We start from the raw sequence: 18,848 nt of genomic DNA, 5'->3' as shown, positions 1-18,848 counted from the left end.
CGTTTTAAAGAATAATTTCATGTTTGTGTCAGTTTATCCCAAACTTTAAGAAACAAGTATAAAACTTTTGTTTCATCTAGAATTTGTTAACACCAAGAATTATCTTGTTCCTGTGAAAAGTAAATAACCCCTCCCGCTCTCAAGTATAAGTGTTTGATGCTCATAAGTTGCATCTAGCAATAGTGTTACCATTTATCTTTAAGTTTTAAAATAAAGAAAAGTATACAGATTATTTTAAAATATACTTATTATAATCAAAAACATTTTAAAGGTGAAATATTCGACTTCAGCCCTATAACACTCATACGTTGTTTACAAACTTACACAAAAATCGTTGTAAAAAAAAATTACGTTAGACATACGATTCGCCACCTAGTGGTTTGAAAGGACATTTTTCAAGTATTCATCTATACTTCAAAAACGTGTGTAATGAGACGAATTGTTATGAAGAGTTTGTTTGTTTGTTTATATTTCAGCACAGAAACCGAAAGAACACTGGGATAAAGGATACTTTATCAACTAGACATTCGTAACTAAGCCTAAATGTACCTATTTGTCTTTTCCAACTTCCTAAAAGGGTAGGTATTAAATGAATGCTAATATGAAGATTTAACTCTTTTATAGATGTTGAACAAAATTTTACCAAAGCAAATACTGACTCAGGCTTCATACAGAAACGTTGCGCGTGTCACGCGGATTTTTTTAAAACCTGCTAATGACTTCGGTTTTAGTAGCCGCAAATGTAGATCCTGCCACAGCAATCAGAGGTCAAAAACGACCAAGTTACGATCGAGAGATGAACAAGGTTGGGAAAAACTGTATTCTGGTAACGAGTAAGACACTATTAGCGGTTTGTTGATACGTTTTTTATTAACGAAAAAGTGCTGTTTGCTTTTATGATGTGTTTGTAACAAACCGAACAAATGAAATGAACTGATAATTAAAATATATTTTCTATATTTAGAGAACATTTTCTTCCAATCTAACTAAATGCATCACAGGATTTATCGAGAATAAGTTACTGTGAGAAATAATGCCCAAGCCTATGCATTTAAGAGTGGGCCTTCTTTGACTAGGCCCGGCATGGCCAAGCGTGTTAAGGCGTGCGACTCGTAATCTCAAGGTCGCGGGTTCGCATCCCTGTCGCGCCAAACATGCTTGCCTATTCAGCCATGGGGGCGTTATAATGTTACGGTCAATCCCACTATTCGTTGGTAAAAGAGTAGCCCAAGAGTTGGCGGTGGGTGGTGATGACTAACTGCCTTCCCTCTAGTCTTACACTGCTAAATTAGGGACGGCTAGCACAGATAGCCCTCGTGTAGCTTTGTGTGAAATTCAAAAACAAACAAACAAATTCTTTGACTAAGTATCCTTGCGACACCAGTGAACGTATAACTGCTATAGAAGTTAACATACAACGTCTTGAACATTCGCGAATGTATTCTACACATGTATGGTTTAATCAACAGCGTGTTAGATTTAGATTTGAATGGTTCATTATTTATAAACATTCATAACAATGTTAGAACTTGTCATGGTTAAACAATGATTATGTTATTTTTCTATATTTATCTTTTTCAATTTTTTTTTTTTTAATTTGTAGGAGTTATGGGTTGTGGATCAAGTAAAAATTTCCGAACGGTGTCGCCTTTCAGCAAGGCACTAGTGCTGCTTCACTTGGCATGCGCAGGACCTAAATCTGATAATGAAGTTGCTGTATTAAGGAAAAAACATGAAGTCGTTGATCTCGGGATTCAAGTTGATCATGTGTTTGAGCTCATGGACTCTGTCACTCAAACAGATATCCCTTCGTGTCCCGGTAAAGACTTGGAGGAACCTTATTTCGAGGGTTTTCAAGGACATGATATATTTGATATGGAAACGCAGACACTGGCTGGAAAATTAAACGAGACAGATTTTGTAAAAAGTGTGAAAGTACAGACGGATCGTCCACAGGGTAAATTGTGTCACAGCTCTTCACAAACAAATGACAAAATAACCATTGATATCGGTATACAGGTAGTAGCTTCCACAATGAATCATTCTACACAAACGGTCCGCCAACTTTCATTGACACAGACCAATGGAATTATATCAAACCACACCTCAGAATACAAAACTGCCCTAGCCGTCAGACCATACAAATCAACTAATGTGGACTTTGTTCCAGACTCGTTAACAACAATCATTCACTCTTCTAATGTGACGTCACCTTTTGCTCATATAGAAAGAGAACTCGCCGAGTCGTTTTCGGCCACCACACACTACCTATCCAATAAAGTAAACATTCAAGAAAGCATTACAAGGTCACCAAGACAGTGTGAAGACACCTCTCGTTACGACACGTCACCTAAACACAGTTATGAACCTACAAAAAAAACAGAAACTGCTGTTCAGACTGTTAACGATCCAATTACAGACGAAGCTCCTGAATATGCTGCCCGCCCCCCACCTTGTAAGAAGAAGGAGATGGTCCCTAATCGTGACATATTTCTGGAGATAGACCAACATGCTTTGAGAGTAAGCTTTAATCCTATTTAGTGCTGCTAACTTCTAACGGTAACTAGACACTTTCAGTTTCCATAAAAATTCTCAATTCTCTGTAATATTAGAAACTTGATAAACAGTTTAACAGCCACGTAGGTCTCCAGAGGTCAGTTAATTTGTAAAATTAGTTATAAATCACTTGTAAGTCCAAGAGTTCTTTATTTTTCAAATTCTTTAATAATTTAGAGTTATATTTGTTTGAATTAGTTTCATGAAGTTGAATATTTTGAAATGTTACTGATTTGCTGTCACTAAAAGCCCGAACAGCTTGCATGGTCAGTCAAATACGAGAATAACATTTACTATACTTACAGGTATCTTAATATATATGTTTCAATGCTGAACGAAACGTCAAGAGTTAGACTGGAATATACGAAACGTTTTAATTTTTGAAAACGGTTTCTTCTCAAAACCGTTAACTCGAAGCTTTAAAGAGTTTCACTAGCTGTTTATACTGTCACTTTCTATTAAATTAGGATCTTGAGACAAAACTATTGAATAATAATAGTAGGAAGAGCAACTGTGCTCTCAGTTTCGCAATCGCTTTATATTGCGACGTCTTCAGAACATTATCCTAAAAATATTAATTTTTTCTTGCATCAAACTTTCTAATATAAAACATATTCTATACGTTACTATGATCATTTTCAAAAATGTATTCTATGAGTCCCCAAAACTCTAACGTTAGCACTTATGAACTAAGTAGTAAAGGAATACACTACATTTGCACACGTCACCCGGATGTGCGAATTTTTTTCTAGATTTTATGTAGAATTTGTTGCACCTACGACGGGTAGCACCTTCGAACTATGATAGCGTTCTTGGTTTGATATTTTGCAAAGGAAAACATAAGGCGGATAAACAACAACAAAGGCTGGTGGTTAAGAGGCTCGACTTGTAATCCGAAGTTTGCGGGTTCGAATCCCTGTCACATCAAACATACTCGCTCTTTCAGCTGTGGGGGCGTTATAATGTGATGTTCATTCCCACTATTCCTTGGTAAAAGAGTAGCCCAAGGGTTGGCGGTGGGTGGTGATGACTAGCTGCCTTCCCTCTAGTCTTACACTGCTAAATTAGGAACAGCTAGCGCAGATAACCTTCGTGTAGGTTTACGCGAAATTCAAAAACAACACAAACAAACAGAACAACAACAAACAATATGACTCCTGTTCTTTCAGAAAGCAGATGGATGTTCTTCATGGATGTATCGGAATTTAGTATAAAGGGTGAAAGCAATGAAGTTATTTTCACTGACATCGTGAGGCCTACCCTGAGAAACACGGGGCTGTTTAGATAAGATTTAAGTGAGAAACATAGGACTGTTTACGCTGGATTTAAATGAGAAACACGAAAGAATTTAGGTTGGATTTAAATGATAAAGACGAAACTGTTTAGGTCGGATGTTAATATGAAACATGAGAATGTTTAGGTTGGATTTAAATCAGAAACACGAGAATAATTTTCTGTGTATTCAAATATTGGAAGAAGGGAGGGGAGTATTAAGTGTAATGCAACTTGTGGACCATTCCTGTTCTGAATAGTTTGAAAACATATCTGGCATTTTAGGATTAATAACGGGGAAGTTCAGAATCTATTTAAGAATAAAATGTCTATAACTGTACACAGTGAAATACACAAAAATAATCAACTGGTTGTAATGAAGAACAGAAAATAAAAAACTAATAACAAGTAAAAAATCTGCATTCCGCATTTAGAAATGAAACAAAATATTTTACGTAACTTGGATTGTTTGTTTGTTTGAATTTCGCACAAAGCTACTCGCGGGCTATCTGTGCTAGCCGTCCCTAATTTAGCAGTGTAAGACTAGAGGAAAGGCAGCTAGTCATCACCACCCACCGCCAACTCTTGGGCTACTCTTTTACCAACGAATAGTGGGATTGACCGTCACATTATAACGCCCCCGCGGCTGAAAGGGCGTGCATGTTTGGCGCGATCCTCAAATTACGAGTCGCACGCTTGGCCATGCCAGGCCGACGTAACTTGGAAACACTGCATATAGTTGAATACATAGCTCAGAGCTAAACACAAAAACGAACATTATGTACGAGTAAAAACGAAACAAACTAATTTGTATTGTCAATTTACTGATAAAAAAATTAATTAAAGATGGGAAACCGCTAATTAAAGCCACAAGTTTCCAATTTTTATATTTATGAAATTTATCTAACTTGAAGTAGCATTCGTTCTAACATGTATTTATTGATTTAAAAGTTAATTTTTATGTCTCTGAGCGGGGATTTCCAACAGACACGGTTTTGTATGATCCGTGAAGGTCTATTGAAAAATAATCTACTTTTATAACATTTTTTTATTGTGAAGAAATGAAAAATTCTGACTTGCGAGGTAAAAATGCATGAAAGCTCCAACTGACATTCACAAATGATATTTCAAAATTTATTTTGCGTGCATCTGTATGTTTATTATTTATGCCTTTATAATTTCTCAGAAACGTGTGTGTTATCTTGTAGCAAAGCCACATCAAGCTGTCTGCTGAGCCCACCAAGGGGAATCGAACCGCTAATTTTAGGGTTGCAAATTCATAGACTTAACGATGTACTAGTGGGGGTCTGTACAGAAATGACTTGAAAGTAATGGCTTTTAAATTTTACCACATACACTTCGGCGAATTATACCATCATTCCCCCTGCTTGAAAAAGTGGACTCGCTCAGCTATACACTCCCTCCCCTCTGCTAGACAAAGTGAACTCGTAAATATATCTCATGAATCGAAAAATCACGAAACCATATACTGCTGTATACCATATATTCCCGACATCAGCAGACAAATAACCAACATTTGGCAAAAACTGGTAACAAAATATGACATTCCAGTTAATACCAAATTTATTTAAAAACCAGGCACAGAATTGAGGTCTATACTATGTAAAAACTACGCTGACAAACACCACACCAACATTATTTATAAAATACAATGTGATAACTGCCACGACTTCTATATTGGAAAAACAATTAGAAAAATGGAAACCAGATTCAAAGAACATAAAAAGTCACCTTCACACGTTTTCGAACACTGCAAGTCAAATAAACATAACATAACCATAGAAAACACTCAAATACTAAATAAAGAAACAATACATAAACAAACGCAAAATTAAAGAAGCCTTACTTATACAACAACTTAAACCCAAAATAAACCAATATAAAGGAACGCCTTTACACCTATATTAAATATGATAAAATAAAATTATATATTCAAACATCTAACACCGCCCTCTACATTCCGACACTGAGTTACACAACCCCTTCCAAACATGTGGTCAGCTTCTGGTCAGTTACCTCTTTCTTTCTTTCTGAACCTGACGATGACCGAAGAAGGTCGAAACGTTGTTCGCTATTCTACGTAAAATATTTTCTTAACCCAAACGAGCCGTTTTTGCATATATATTAAAGTGAACTCGCTCGGCTGGTGGCTGTTGCCAGTCTGTTCATTTGTTGTTGTGGAGGTTGATGTGTCGTAAATTATCACTGTTCAGTTTCGTGGTAAATATAAACATGAGCAAAATTTTTAAGAAACGTATGGTTGACAGTGAAAATGGAGTGTACCAGGAACGTTAGGAACTTGATTATTTAATTACAGACAATAATGTCAAGTTGCAATGTTTGGTTTGTATACAAATTATATCAGTACCCAAAGAATTTAATGTCAAAAAGCATTAATCAGTGATGTATGAAGAAGAATGTGAAAAATATGAAAGAGAAACTCGAAAAGTTCAGATTGTGGATTTCAGCAAGAAATTGAAACAAAAACGAGTATGTTTAGCAAGTTGTCAGAAAGCCAGACATCTGATTTGGGTGCTTCATACATCGTTTCTCTTGTACTTGCAAGAGCAGAGAAACTTTTTATTGATGGCAGTTAAGTAAAAAAATGTGCTGTTGAAATGGCAAAGGCGTTTGGGGATGCCAAAATTGCTGAGAAATTTGAATCAGTGCCACTTTCCAACCAAACCATACAAAGAAGGGTTACTGATATGGGAGAACAATTAGAAAACTCACTTGTTGGATTGGTTAAAAAAAGTGCTTATTTCTCGCTTTGTTGACGAAAATACTGATCAAGCAGATGTAAGCCAGCTGTTAATCTTTGTACGCATTATTCATGAAGATTTTTCAACGAAAGAGGAATTATAGAATGTATGTGCTCTTTGTGAGACCACGAAAGGAAAGGATATCTTCGAGGCAGTGAAAAATTCAGTTGATAAAATCGGAGGTTTCAATAAGTGCTCAGCAATAGTGACCGATGGCGCGCCTGTGATGATTGGAAAAATTAGGCTTTGTTGGTTTTCTTAGGGAAAATGAAGTAACTTATCCAACAATTCATTGTGTTATTCATCAAGGAGTTTTGTGTGGGAAATCAGTTAAACAAAACGAAGTTTTTTTAACGTGATAAGAGGAGGAAACAAAGCTGTTTTACATCGGCAGCTGAAGCAGTTTTTGGAGGATATTGAGGTAGAATATGGGGATTCGGTTCTTTACAACCATGTTAGGTGGCTCAGTGCCGGAAAGTATCTTGAACGATTCTTTGGAATAAGGAAAGAAATCCCTGCATTCCTCGATCGGTTTGTTTCATCAGATGCAACACAATTGGAAGAAGAGCTCAAAAGTAAGGACTTTTTGAAACAACTGGCTTTTCTCACAGACATCACCACTCACCTTAACGACCTCAGCCTGAAGCTCCAGAGGCAGAACTAGGTGGTATCAGATTTAATGGGAAACATAAATGGGTTTCAAAACAAGCTAAGAATTTTCAAAGTTTGTTTAGAAAACAACGACTTGGTCCACTCTTCAAGTTGTCAGCAATTAACAGAACAGTTCAAAGATGACGAGCCACTTGATTTTTCAGAATTTTTTGTAAATATTGAAGATATCATAGATCTGTTTAACGCAAGATTCGAATAATTTGAAATTTTATAAAACAGGATAGAGCTGCTCAATAATCCTCTTTGTGTTGACATAGAAAATCAACAAGTTGATGTTCAACCTGAATTATGTGAGTTGCAAGCTGATCCATTTCTGCAAACCAGACAAGAAAAAAGATCAGGTTTCTTTAAACTACTTTTAAAAAATCGATTTCCAAATCTGCGTGCTTTTGGACAGAAAATGACATCATTGTTTCGATTGTTTGTTTGTTTTGGAATTTCGCACAAAGCCACACGAGGGCTATCTGTGCTAGCCGTCCCTAATTTAGCAGTGTAAGACTAGAGGGAAGGCAGCTAGTCATCACCACCCACCGCCAACTCTTGGGCTACTCTTTTACCAACGAATAGTGGGATTAATTGCACATTATAACATCTCCACAGCTGAAAGGGAGAGAATGTTTGGTGCGAGGGGAATTCGAACCTGTGACCCTCAGAGCACGAATGGAGAACCCTAACCACTTGGCCATGTCGGGCTGAGAGGAGATAAGCGATCCAATCTTGCATAATAATTTCAAACTATTATTAGTGTATAGACATTTTATACCAAAGCTTGCCCAATTTAGGACCTAAATATTTTTTGCTAAATTTATATTCTGCATTTCATAAACAAAATCAAAGCTATCTCTATTGATATATTAATTTGTTGAAATTATTCGAGAAATCCAGTCAAACAAAAACTAAATAGCTAGTAAACTCACAATTATATGTAACTATACTAGAAATTTAGAGAAAAAAATCGTGTAATTTGATTTCACTGTTGTTGTTGTTTTCAATGTGTATTTTACAATTTAACAAATGTTATTACATCAGTCAAAATAGTTTCTCTTTGAGTTGTATAATCTAATGTATTCGATATAAATACACTATATTTGTTATCATATTTCATTATGAGTATTTTGTGATTTTGACTATAAAATCTTATGTGATTACTAATTATCAGTTAAAGCAATAACAGTAATTAGGGTTGATAACTTAATTACATTGTTGCAAATCAAATATCGTTATAATTTCTGCTAAAGTTGTAACAATTAGCTGGAATTATGATAATATTTGATTTGTAAATAACCTTAAAAATAAGTGATTGTTATAGCTGTTTGTACGTTTGATAATAGTATTTCTCTATGCCAAACTAATTTAAACGTAATATTTCGTATTTCAGACCCCGAAATCTGCAAAAACGTCAGTACAAAATCTTCTCAGTTATTTAACTCAAGGTGCCAAAACCGATTTACAGAGAGTCCGAGCTTTCTTTACGTGGATAGCCAGTAACATGACGTAAGTTTATGATGTCATATATCAGGGGTCACAAAACTTTTTTCACAGGGGGCCAGATTACTTGGGGAATGAGAAGCACGGGCCAAATGATCACTGTGTTTAATACTCATAAGCTAGAACGAAAGCTCTCTGTAAAAGACTTAACACTAAGTTTAGGATGCCACATTAGCCATGTGGGAGTAGCATGCAATACACACATATAATAAAAAACAAACAGATATACAACTGTTTTACAACATTTTTATTTACCAAAAGGTTATCAAAGAAGGTGACATTAGCAAAAACAATTGTCACATCATACATAGTGAGTACATATCTCGATTTCACTAAGCCGCAAAAAGTTAGTGAGATTTATGAAATTGGCGTTTGGCTTTCAAAATATCTTCAATGTTCGGTTTTGGATTGCTGCATCCAATCATTGGAATTGCTTTCAAATGTTCACCAGTCAACCTTGATCGATGTACCGACTTCACACACTTCATTTTTGAAAATGCTTGTTCACAGACATAAGTTGTTCCGAACACTGATGCCATGCCAGATGCGAACTGCTACAGCTTTGGAAAATCATCTTCAGGTAAGCAGCTGTAAAATTCAATAAGTTGCCCCTCTCTGTCATTTCCTTGCAAATCGATGACCTCCAGCTGAAGTTCCACTGACACGTCATCAATGACACAATCAAAAGGATTCTGAAAAAGGAGAATGTCACTTTCGATTCTCTCGAGATCCGAAAATCTCTCTAAAAATGCTTATTTAAATCACCAATAATCTTTGTCTGAAACTCCAGGTTGACATCTTCTGTGATTCCAGCATGAAACTCATTGAAACACTGAAAATGAAAGAGGTTTCCTCCTTCCAAATGTGCTTCAAACAATGACAGCTTTCTCCGAAATCCTTTAATGATTCTATAGAGATCACAGACAAGGTTATTCTTCCCCTGAAGTTTCAAGTTCAATTCCTTCATGTGGGATGTGATGTCAACCAAAAATGACAACTTTGACAACCAGGTTGGATCCGACAGAAGTGGATCGGCTCTATATTTCTCGATAAGAAATATATCTATTTCTCTTCTCAGCTTATAAAAATGAGACAAGACTTTACCGCAGCTGAGCCACCTCACCGCTGAGTGATAAGACAAGTCACAGAAATCCGAATCAATTTCTTCAAGAAACGCCTTGAACTGGCGAAGATTAAGTGTATGACCCCGAATGAAGTTCACTGCAGAAATGACTGGTTTCACTACGCAAGAAATATCTAAGTCTTTTCCACAGAGTGCTTGCTGATGTATGATGCAGTGTATGAACAAAGCGCTTGGGAGTTGAAGATCTTCCAACTGTTTCCTAATCAGCCCCACCAGACCCTTCTTTACTCCAGCCATGTTTTTTCCTCCATCAACTGTAACACCTCTAAGCTGATTCCACTGAAGGTTATAGTCTTGCAAAGTTTTATGCACTTCCATGAAAATGTCTTCTCCAGTTGTTCTTCCTTGCATGATGCAAACTGATGCCAACTCTTCCGTGATCTCAAAGTCCAAATTAACTCCACGAATGAATACGAGAAGTTGTGACGTACTCGAGAGATCAATAGACTCATCCAGTGCCAGAGAATACCATAGAAAATTTCTAGCTTTTTGGCGTATCTGTAATGCGATGTTCTCTCCAAGTTCTTCTGCTCTCCGTACAGGCCCGACATGGCCAGGTGGTTAAGACGCTCGACTTGCAATCTGAGGGTCGCGGGTTCGCGCCCGCGTCGCGCTAAACATGCTCGCCCTCCCAGCCGTGGGGGCGTATAATGTTACGGTCAATCCCACTATTCGTTGGTAAAAGAGTAGCCCAAGAGTTAGCGATGGGTGGTGATGACTAGCTGCCTTCCCTCTAGTCTTACACTGCAAAATTAGGGACGGCTAGCACAGTAGCCCTCGAGTAGCTTTGTGCGAAATTCCAAAAATAAACAAACAACAAACAAACAGCTCTCCGTACAACTGAAGTTGCTGAAAGGCTGATACTTTAAAAAAAATTGGCTTTTTCAGGACACAGCGCATTTGCTGCTTCCATCATACTCTCTTTGATGAAGTTGCCGTCAGTAAAAGGTTTTCCTCGCTCTGCCATCCCATGCACTATTTTGTAACTTGTAGGAGTGACAGATCCATTTTCAGCAAACTTTCTCGTGAAGAGATTCTTTTGAGATTCAAAAACAAGTTTCATGGATCCAAATTTCTCAGAATGCAACTTTCCTGAAAACTTCAAATATGTTGATAGATGTTTTGTTTCATAGTGACGCCGAAGATTGTACTCTTTCAAAACGGCAACGCTTTTGGTGCATATCACACAAGTAACTTTCTGGTTTTTTGTTTCCACAAATAAGTGCTTTTCTCCCCATTCATCATTGAAAGCACGACACTCAGAGTCCACTTTTTTTCTTTTAAAAGCAGCCATAACAATGAGTGAGGAAAAAAACAGGATCTGAAAATGAAAAACACAGAACGCTGTGAGAAAAGCATTGTACTGGTCCAAGAACGCACAAACAAGATATATTGAAACGTACGTACGTTTGCCGTGACACTTACCTAAGAACGAGTTACGAAAAGCGCATAACCCGACTTCTAAAAAAAATGAGCTTGCTGAAGCGGTAACCCTAGGCCGCTGAATTTACAAGACGAGTCGATAGGCCGAGGGTTAAGTCTGTACTTGTTTTCGAAATCCTAATACTTTTATAGACACGTGCCTCGATATGAATAAACGGGCAGCAAGGACGAAAGAAGAATTTTCCTATTGGTTACAAATGCGCGTGACAGCCTTGTTTCTTTTCACCATAACGTCTTGTGTTTGCCAGCTTAAAGCGACCATCGGTGTGATTTATTTTGTCATGAAAGTCGGACATTTGATGAAATGTCACTTCTTATTTCCAAGCGGCTAGCTGCTGGCGGGCCGGACAAAATGACCTCGAGGGCCGTAGTTTGGTGACCCCTGTCATATATTAACAAGAAAGGATCCTCAACGGCCGCGCTCGTAATTTGAGGGTTGCGGGTTCGAATCCCCGTCACACCAAACATGCTCGCCCTTTAGCGGTGAGGGTGTTATAATGTGACGGTCAAACCCACTATACGTTGGTAAAAGAGTAGCCCAAGAGTTGGCGGTGGTGGTGATGACTAGCTGCCTTTTCCTCTACTCTTACACTGCTAAATTAGGGACGGCTAACGCAGATAGCCCTCGTGTAGCTTTGTGATAAATTAAAACAAACAAACAAACAATCAACGACCACGGCATTTAAAATTATTTTATTTTTTCTTCCTTTTCATTAGCTATATTTTTATGCGCCAGTAACACCAAGCGTAGGTTGTACATATACCCGAATTGATCTTATTACTCATCAGAATCTTTACTAACCTACCCTCAAATTGAAATTATTTTAGTCAGGATTAGATTAAATTAATCTGTAGATCTTGGGCGTGGTCAAATATGTCAATCGGAAGGGTTCAACTACTAAATTCAAAAATACAATTAAATATCAAGTCGATCAAGAAATGAGATATGAGCTAAATGTTTTCACTTGTAAAGAGCACAAGAAACTCAGAACCATTCTACGAGCGAAAAATGATGACATATTTATAAAACATATTGTTTAAAAACTAATTTAGGCTGAGAAATCCTTGTTTTGAAGTAAATGCTCAGTATAATTTATTTCATATATCCTTTCCAGAACGAACGAATTTAATATACGTATTACTGTTTTATTTCTCGGTAAAGTCATTTTAAACATTTTATACAAAAATTTAACAAACTTTAGGGATTCATTCGTCGTACTTTGAAATCACAGTCGTTTGAAAAAAAAAAGGCTTATAATTAAATAAATGTTATTAGATTTTAATAAATATAAATAAATAAGGTTGTTTCTTCGTTTACACAAAGCCGATAAAAGGACTATCTTTGTTTTGTCCACAGTAGGGCTCGAACATTTAATTTTAACCATACAAATCGTCAGGCTTATAGTTGGGAAACTATGGATGGGCAAAATAGACAAGCGTTAGCAGCACTGTTATTTGTAAAACTGTAACTTAGTTTATGTAATTCAGTTTAAATCTTACGAACAAAACGATCACAGCTGTATTAACTGTACATTTGCTTAATGTCCCTAAAGTAAATGTTTTTTATAAACATGTTCCCGTATAATATTTTACTTCATTATTTTAAAACATCGCCTCTTACAACTTTGAGTTGAGTCCCCCCATCCACCGTGGCCTAATGGCCACTTATTTCTTTGTTTCTTTTAGAGAATAGCCACGTTAGATTACCTGCCATCCAAATCGCAGGAAATCGAGCCTCGTACCTTAGCATTATAATTCCGTAAACTTACCATTGTTCTTCGGAAGATTTACCGATAACTTTGAACATTTGTAACACTAAAACTCGGGGATTCGATACCTACGATAACTAATGTGCAGAGCAGCGACACAAGAATCTTCGAACAAAAATGACATTAACTGGTTGATATACACTGCTGGCCAATATCTTAAGGCCAATAAACATAAAGAAAAAATATGCATTTTGCGTTGTTACACTCAACTACTTATTTAAGTAGAGCTTCGAAAGATGAAAATAAGAAAAGGGAAAATAAAAATAAAAAAAACTTTGCCAGCATTTAATAGGGAAAATGTGAACACTATGAAATTAGCCTAAATACTAGCTGGTCAAAAGTTTAAGATCATACTGAAACGAATTGTTAATCGGTAAACACGTAACGAAATTTATTCATTTTTGTTCAAGCATCAGCGTTGTCAACACCTCCCGTTGACATCTCCTGTGTTACATTGGGTAAAAACATGGCAAAGGCTAAAAAGCTGACAGAGTTTGAACGCGGCAGAATTGTCGAGCTGCTAAAGCAAGGTTTCTCTCAACGTGCCATCGCTGGTGAGATTGGGAGTAGTAAAACTGCTGTTGCAAATTTCTTGAAAGACCCTAATGGATACGGAACGAGAATTTCAAGTGGTCGGCCCAAGATAATTTTGCCGGCGTTGAGCAGGAGGATTCTACGGGTTGTCCGGCAAGACACCAGCCGATCGTCGAACCAGGTTAAGGTCCTTACGGACGCATAATGCAGCTCAAGAACAATAAGACGGTGTCTGCGAGAGAAAGGCTTCAAAGGCCACACCTCCTTCCACACCACGAAACAGCTCGGTTAAACTTTGCTGAGAAGCACCAAACACGAGACATAGAATAGTGGACGAAGGTTTTGTTCTCTGATGAGAAAAATTTTAACCTGGATGGTCCAGATGACTTCCAACATTACTGGTACAATAACAATATCCCACTGGAGACATTTTCTACACGACACAGTGGAGGAGGTTTCCTCATGACCTGGAGTGCTTTCTCCTTCCATGGAACAATGGAGCTTCAGGTTATACAGGGGCGTCAAACAGCAGCTAGCTACATTGACATGTTGGAGAGAGCATCCTAATTGACTGAAGGCCCTAGCTTGTGTAGAAATGATTGGATCCTTCAGCAGGACAACGCTGCAATCCACGATGCCCGTTGGACAAAGGACTTTTTCATGGCGAATAACGTGATTCTTTTGGCCCATCCAGCGTGTTCGCCCGAACTGAACCCCATTGGAAATGTTTGGGGGTGGATGGCAAGGAAAGTCTATAGAAATAAACGTCAATTCTAAACAGTGCATGATCTTCGTGAAGCCATCTTCACCACTTGGAATAACATTTCAGCCAGCCTTCTGCAAACGCTTATATCGACCATGCCAAAGCGATGTTTGAAGTTATTCGCAATGACGGCCGTACAACTCACTACTGAGCCCTCTTGTTGGGCATTTCCTACCCTGTTTAGGACTTCTTTTTGGTATGGTCTTAAACTTTTGACCAGCTAGTATTTAGGCTAATTTCATAGTGTTGACATTTTCCCTATTAAATGCTAAAAAAAATTTTATTTTATCTTTTCTTATCTTCATCTTTCGAAGCTCTACTCTAATAAAAGGTTGAGTCTTGTGTGTGTTTTTTTATAGCAAAGCCACAGAGGGCTATCTACTCAGCCCACCGAGGGGAATCGAACCCATCATTTTAGCGTTGTAAATCCGGAGACATACCGCTGTACTAGCGGGGGGCAGGTTGAGTCTACCAACGCAAAATGCATATTTTTTCTTTATGTTCATTGGCCTTAAGATTTTGGCCAGCAGTGTATATGATTCGTTTTTGTGTTTTTACTCTCAACGTCGTGTAATTGAATAATGAATATTCGTGATTACGGTAAATATAAATTTAATTTGTTTTTATCTACAGATATGACTGGAAATATATGGATGTACGATTAAACCCCGAAGACGTTCTACATGTGTGTGAGGGAGTCAGTAAAGATTACTGTACTTTGTTTAGTGAGTTATGCAGGTGAGAAGACAATTCAGTACTCATTGCAACATATCTGTAGTTCATAGTTTTTATTGTTGATGGCACACGGATATCTTTTATTATTAGAAATGAACATTACTTTAGTACCTAGTTTCTATTGTTCATGGCACACAGATATCTTGTATTCACAGGAATAAACATTGTTGTAGCTTCTTGTTTTTATTGTTGATAGCACACGGATATCTTTTATTATTAGGAATGATTATTGCTTTAGTTTCTAGTGTTGGTGGCACACAGATATCTTGTATTATTAGGAATGAACATTGCTTTATTTTCTAGTTTCTAGTGTTGATGGCACACAGATATCTTGTATTCACAGGAATGAACATTGTTGTAGTTTCTTCTTTTTATTGTAGATAGCATACGGATATCTGTTATTATTAGGAATGAACATTGCTTTAGTTTCTAGTGTTGATGGCACACAGATATCTTGTATTCACAGAAACGAACATTGTTGTAGTTTCTAGTGTTTATTCATGATGACTTACGGTTATTAACTTTTCATTTCCATTTATTTTACGCAAATGATAATCAGGGCCCAAAACTTATAGCAATTTGTACATTTTTTGCTGAGCTGATTTTTCTATATATTTTGTTTCGGTTTTTATGTTGTTGTTGTTTTGCCAAGTTTAATAAAAAAAAAGTGGGATAACATTTTACAATTTATAAAATGTCTAGAGTTCATGATAAACTATGGAACTGGTTATTGTTTGCACTTGAGTCAAAATTCAACCTTAAAGACACTGACTGTACTTTATCAAATTATATGTCATACCTTTCATGTTTTGAATTTAGTTTTAGGATTCTATACAGCGATCTGCAGATGCTAATAATCACGCCAAGACTGAACGAACTTTACACATCAAGAAAACTAAAAGTGCTAAATTATATATGCACAATAGTCAAATTGCTACTTCAGAAACCTCTGTGGTTTGGGTGTAAGCCGACTGTATATGTTAAACTGTGGACCAAAAGAATCGCAACCAGTCAGAATCAGTTATCGCTTTATCTGTCTACTTTTAAACGAACTGGCACTTTGTATTTTCAATATGGCTGGTATGGTTAGATTTTGTTTACCTGAAGATGACCTAAGAAGAGCAATACGTTGTTCTGTACTTTATTATAATTAAAGGCTTAATACCCTTACCAGCCATCTTGAGGATACGTTTTTACTTCAAGTTGGTTTCTCGTCATCACGAATAGGGGGTTTGACTTTCACTCTTATAAGACATTCGCAGTTGAAAATGCGAATAGGTTTTGCTAGCGTTATGTCTTGAACCTGAGATTCTCGGTTTTTCAGTGTAATACACTAGCGAGTAAACCAAACTTAGGCTTCTTAAATAAATTTAAAGCAACTGTAGAAGAAATATATATATACGATTTTCTCCCACTTGGGGCCCTTTTCAGTGCATTAGAATTTTCACAATATAGTTTTGGCATTCGTTTCTCGGTTTGTTGCTAATTTTTTCTATAATTGTGTTTCAGGCTCGCTAATATACGTGTTAAAACGTTACAAGGGTTTGTTAAGGGCCATGACTGTCGGCCTGGTCATAACTTCAATCCTGGAGAAGATCTGATGCATGCGTGGAATGCAGTCTTCATCTTTGGGGCATGGCGTTTAATTGATACGACATGGGGAACAGGTATGGTCCTCTTACTTCTCAACTCAGTCTTCACTCTAACCAATCCCACGATAACGATTGGTTTACGGATTTCGATGCCGAAAGAGTGTAGATAGCTTATTTTGCAGCGTGGTACGAAAATAAACAAGCAGACAAGCACTCAAACCAGCACTTTTATAACATTCTTTATTGTTAATACTAACAGTTCATGAAAAATGTAAAGACAAGGTGGACTTTTTTTAAAACTTAAACGTTAATTAGCATCGTTATATATGCTTTACTTATGTGTTATTGGTCGTAGACCAGTCAATTAACCTTAACTATAATAATGAAAGGATAATGCTCAATTACGTTAAATATTGTACTTGGTGAAAATACTCCAATAAAAATACATTAAAGGTCACAACGGCTCAAATAAAAAGTTAAGTGAAAGTATTCGTAAAGCTATAAAAGGTACGAACTCACTGAAAGTTTAAGGTAAAGTTGTCTTAGAAAAGTTCTTAAAACTCCTGAAAAACGTACTAGCTGTAGTCTTAAATGGACAGCCCGACTTTATATTTAACAACCACAATACACTGATAAAGCTAAATTTGTACATGGGTGCACTTTCGTGATCTGTGTTCACTGGGAGTTGAGCTCTATGTGTATGTCACGTGCTACTTTCCCTGAAAGAATGTCGTTGCCACGTGCTATCTTCCTTGAAAGAAAGTCTGCGTTATGTATTATCTTCCTTGAAATAAAGTTTGTGTTACGTGCTGTCCTCCTTGAAAGAAAGTCTGTGTTACGTGCTATCTTCCTTGAAAGAAAGTCTGTGTTACGTGCTATCTTTCTTGAAAGAAAGTTTGTGCTACATGTTATCTTCCTTGAAAGAAAGTTTGTGTCAGTTCTATCTTCATTGAAAGAAAGTCTGTGTTACGTGCTATCTTCCTTGAAAGAAAGTTTGTGTTAGTTCTATCTTCATTGAAAGATAGTCTGTGTTACGTGCTATCTTCCTTGAAAGAAAGTCTGTGTTACGTGCTATCTTCATTGAAAGAAAGTCTGTGTTACGTGCTATCTTCCTTGAAAGAAAGTTTGTGTTAGTTCTATCTTCATTGAAAGATAGTCTGTGTTACGTGCTATCTTCCTTGAAAGAAAGTCTGTGTTACGTGCTATCTTCATTGAAAGAAAGTCTGTGTTACGTGCTATCTTCCTTGAAAGAAAGTTTGTGTTACGTACCATCTTCATTGAAAGAAAGTCTGTGTTACGTGCTATCTTCCTTGAAAGAAAGTTTGTGTTACGTACTATCTTCCTTGAAAGAAAGTTTGTGTTAGTTCTATCTTCATTGAAAGAAAGTCTGTGTTGCGTTCTATCTTCTGTGAAAGATAGTTTGTGTTTCATATTGTCTCCCCTGCAAAAAAATCAGTTAGCTTCCAATTAAAAGTAACTTCACATCCTGTAGACTCTCTAAACAGGGAAAGTTAATCTGATAGTTGAGAGACTCTCTGCGTCCATACTGAGAAATTTTAAGCATAGCCATTTTGATGAAAACATTAATCTTAATTACCATTGGAAGCAGACACAAAGTAATTAACTGTACTATACTTATATGGATAGCGAGCGAGCTTACACAAGAACATCGTGTTCAGCAAGAGTTAATAAGGCAAAATAAAATACGGTTTACCTTATATCCCCATCCATTGACAGAGTATAAATCTAATCAAAGTGACTCTTAACAACTAGCTTTCGACAAGTGTAATTATCATGATATGTTAGATAACACAACAAATAAGGGAGTTACGCGGAATTTTATCTTCTTTTTGCAGATATAAATAATCATCATTCGTTTGTGATTCTTTACGTCATGTATTCGCTGATGACCTTAATACAGCTAATGATCATTTATGGCTCTTAATTTAATAAATAAATATCTTAAGTTTTGAGAATATACAAATTATTCAGCCACTGAATAAAGTTCTACATAAAAGGTTTGAATAGACAACTTAAGAGTAAACCTAGTTTTGGCACGTATAAACAGAATTCAAGAGGTGTGTATTACAATGTTAT

The 18,848-nt window shown here is 36.7% G+C and overlaps 1 protein-coding gene across 1 annotated transcript in view; it reads left to right on the top strand.

Annotated features, from left to right (window-relative positions):
• Positions 1-18,848, top strand: part of LOC143226506 (kyphoscoliosis peptidase-like) — a 49,573-nt gene that overhangs the window by 15,603 nt on the left and 15,122 nt on the right. The window contains exons 2-5 of the mRNA XM_076457533.1: positions 1,604-2,520; positions 8,662-8,777; positions 15,058-15,162; positions 16,669-16,826. Coding sequence (XP_076313648.1) covers positions 1,609-2,520; positions 8,662-8,777; positions 15,058-15,162; positions 16,669-16,826 — 1,291 coding nt within the window. The 5' untranslated portion in view covers positions 1,604-1,608. The remainder of the gene's footprint in view (positions 1-1,603; positions 2,521-8,661; positions 8,778-15,057; positions 15,163-16,668; positions 16,827-18,848) is intronic.

Source organism: Tachypleus tridentatus, chromosome 9, assembly GCF_004210375.1.
Source record: "Tachypleus tridentatus isolate NWPU-2018 chromosome 9, ASM421037v1, whole genome shotgun sequence".
Classification (NCBI taxonomy): domain Eukaryota; kingdom Metazoa; phylum Arthropoda; class Merostomata; order Xiphosura; family Limulidae; genus Tachypleus; species Tachypleus tridentatus.
Note: the sequence above shows the minus strand (reverse complement) of the source record. Positions and strands in the feature narration are given on the sequence as shown.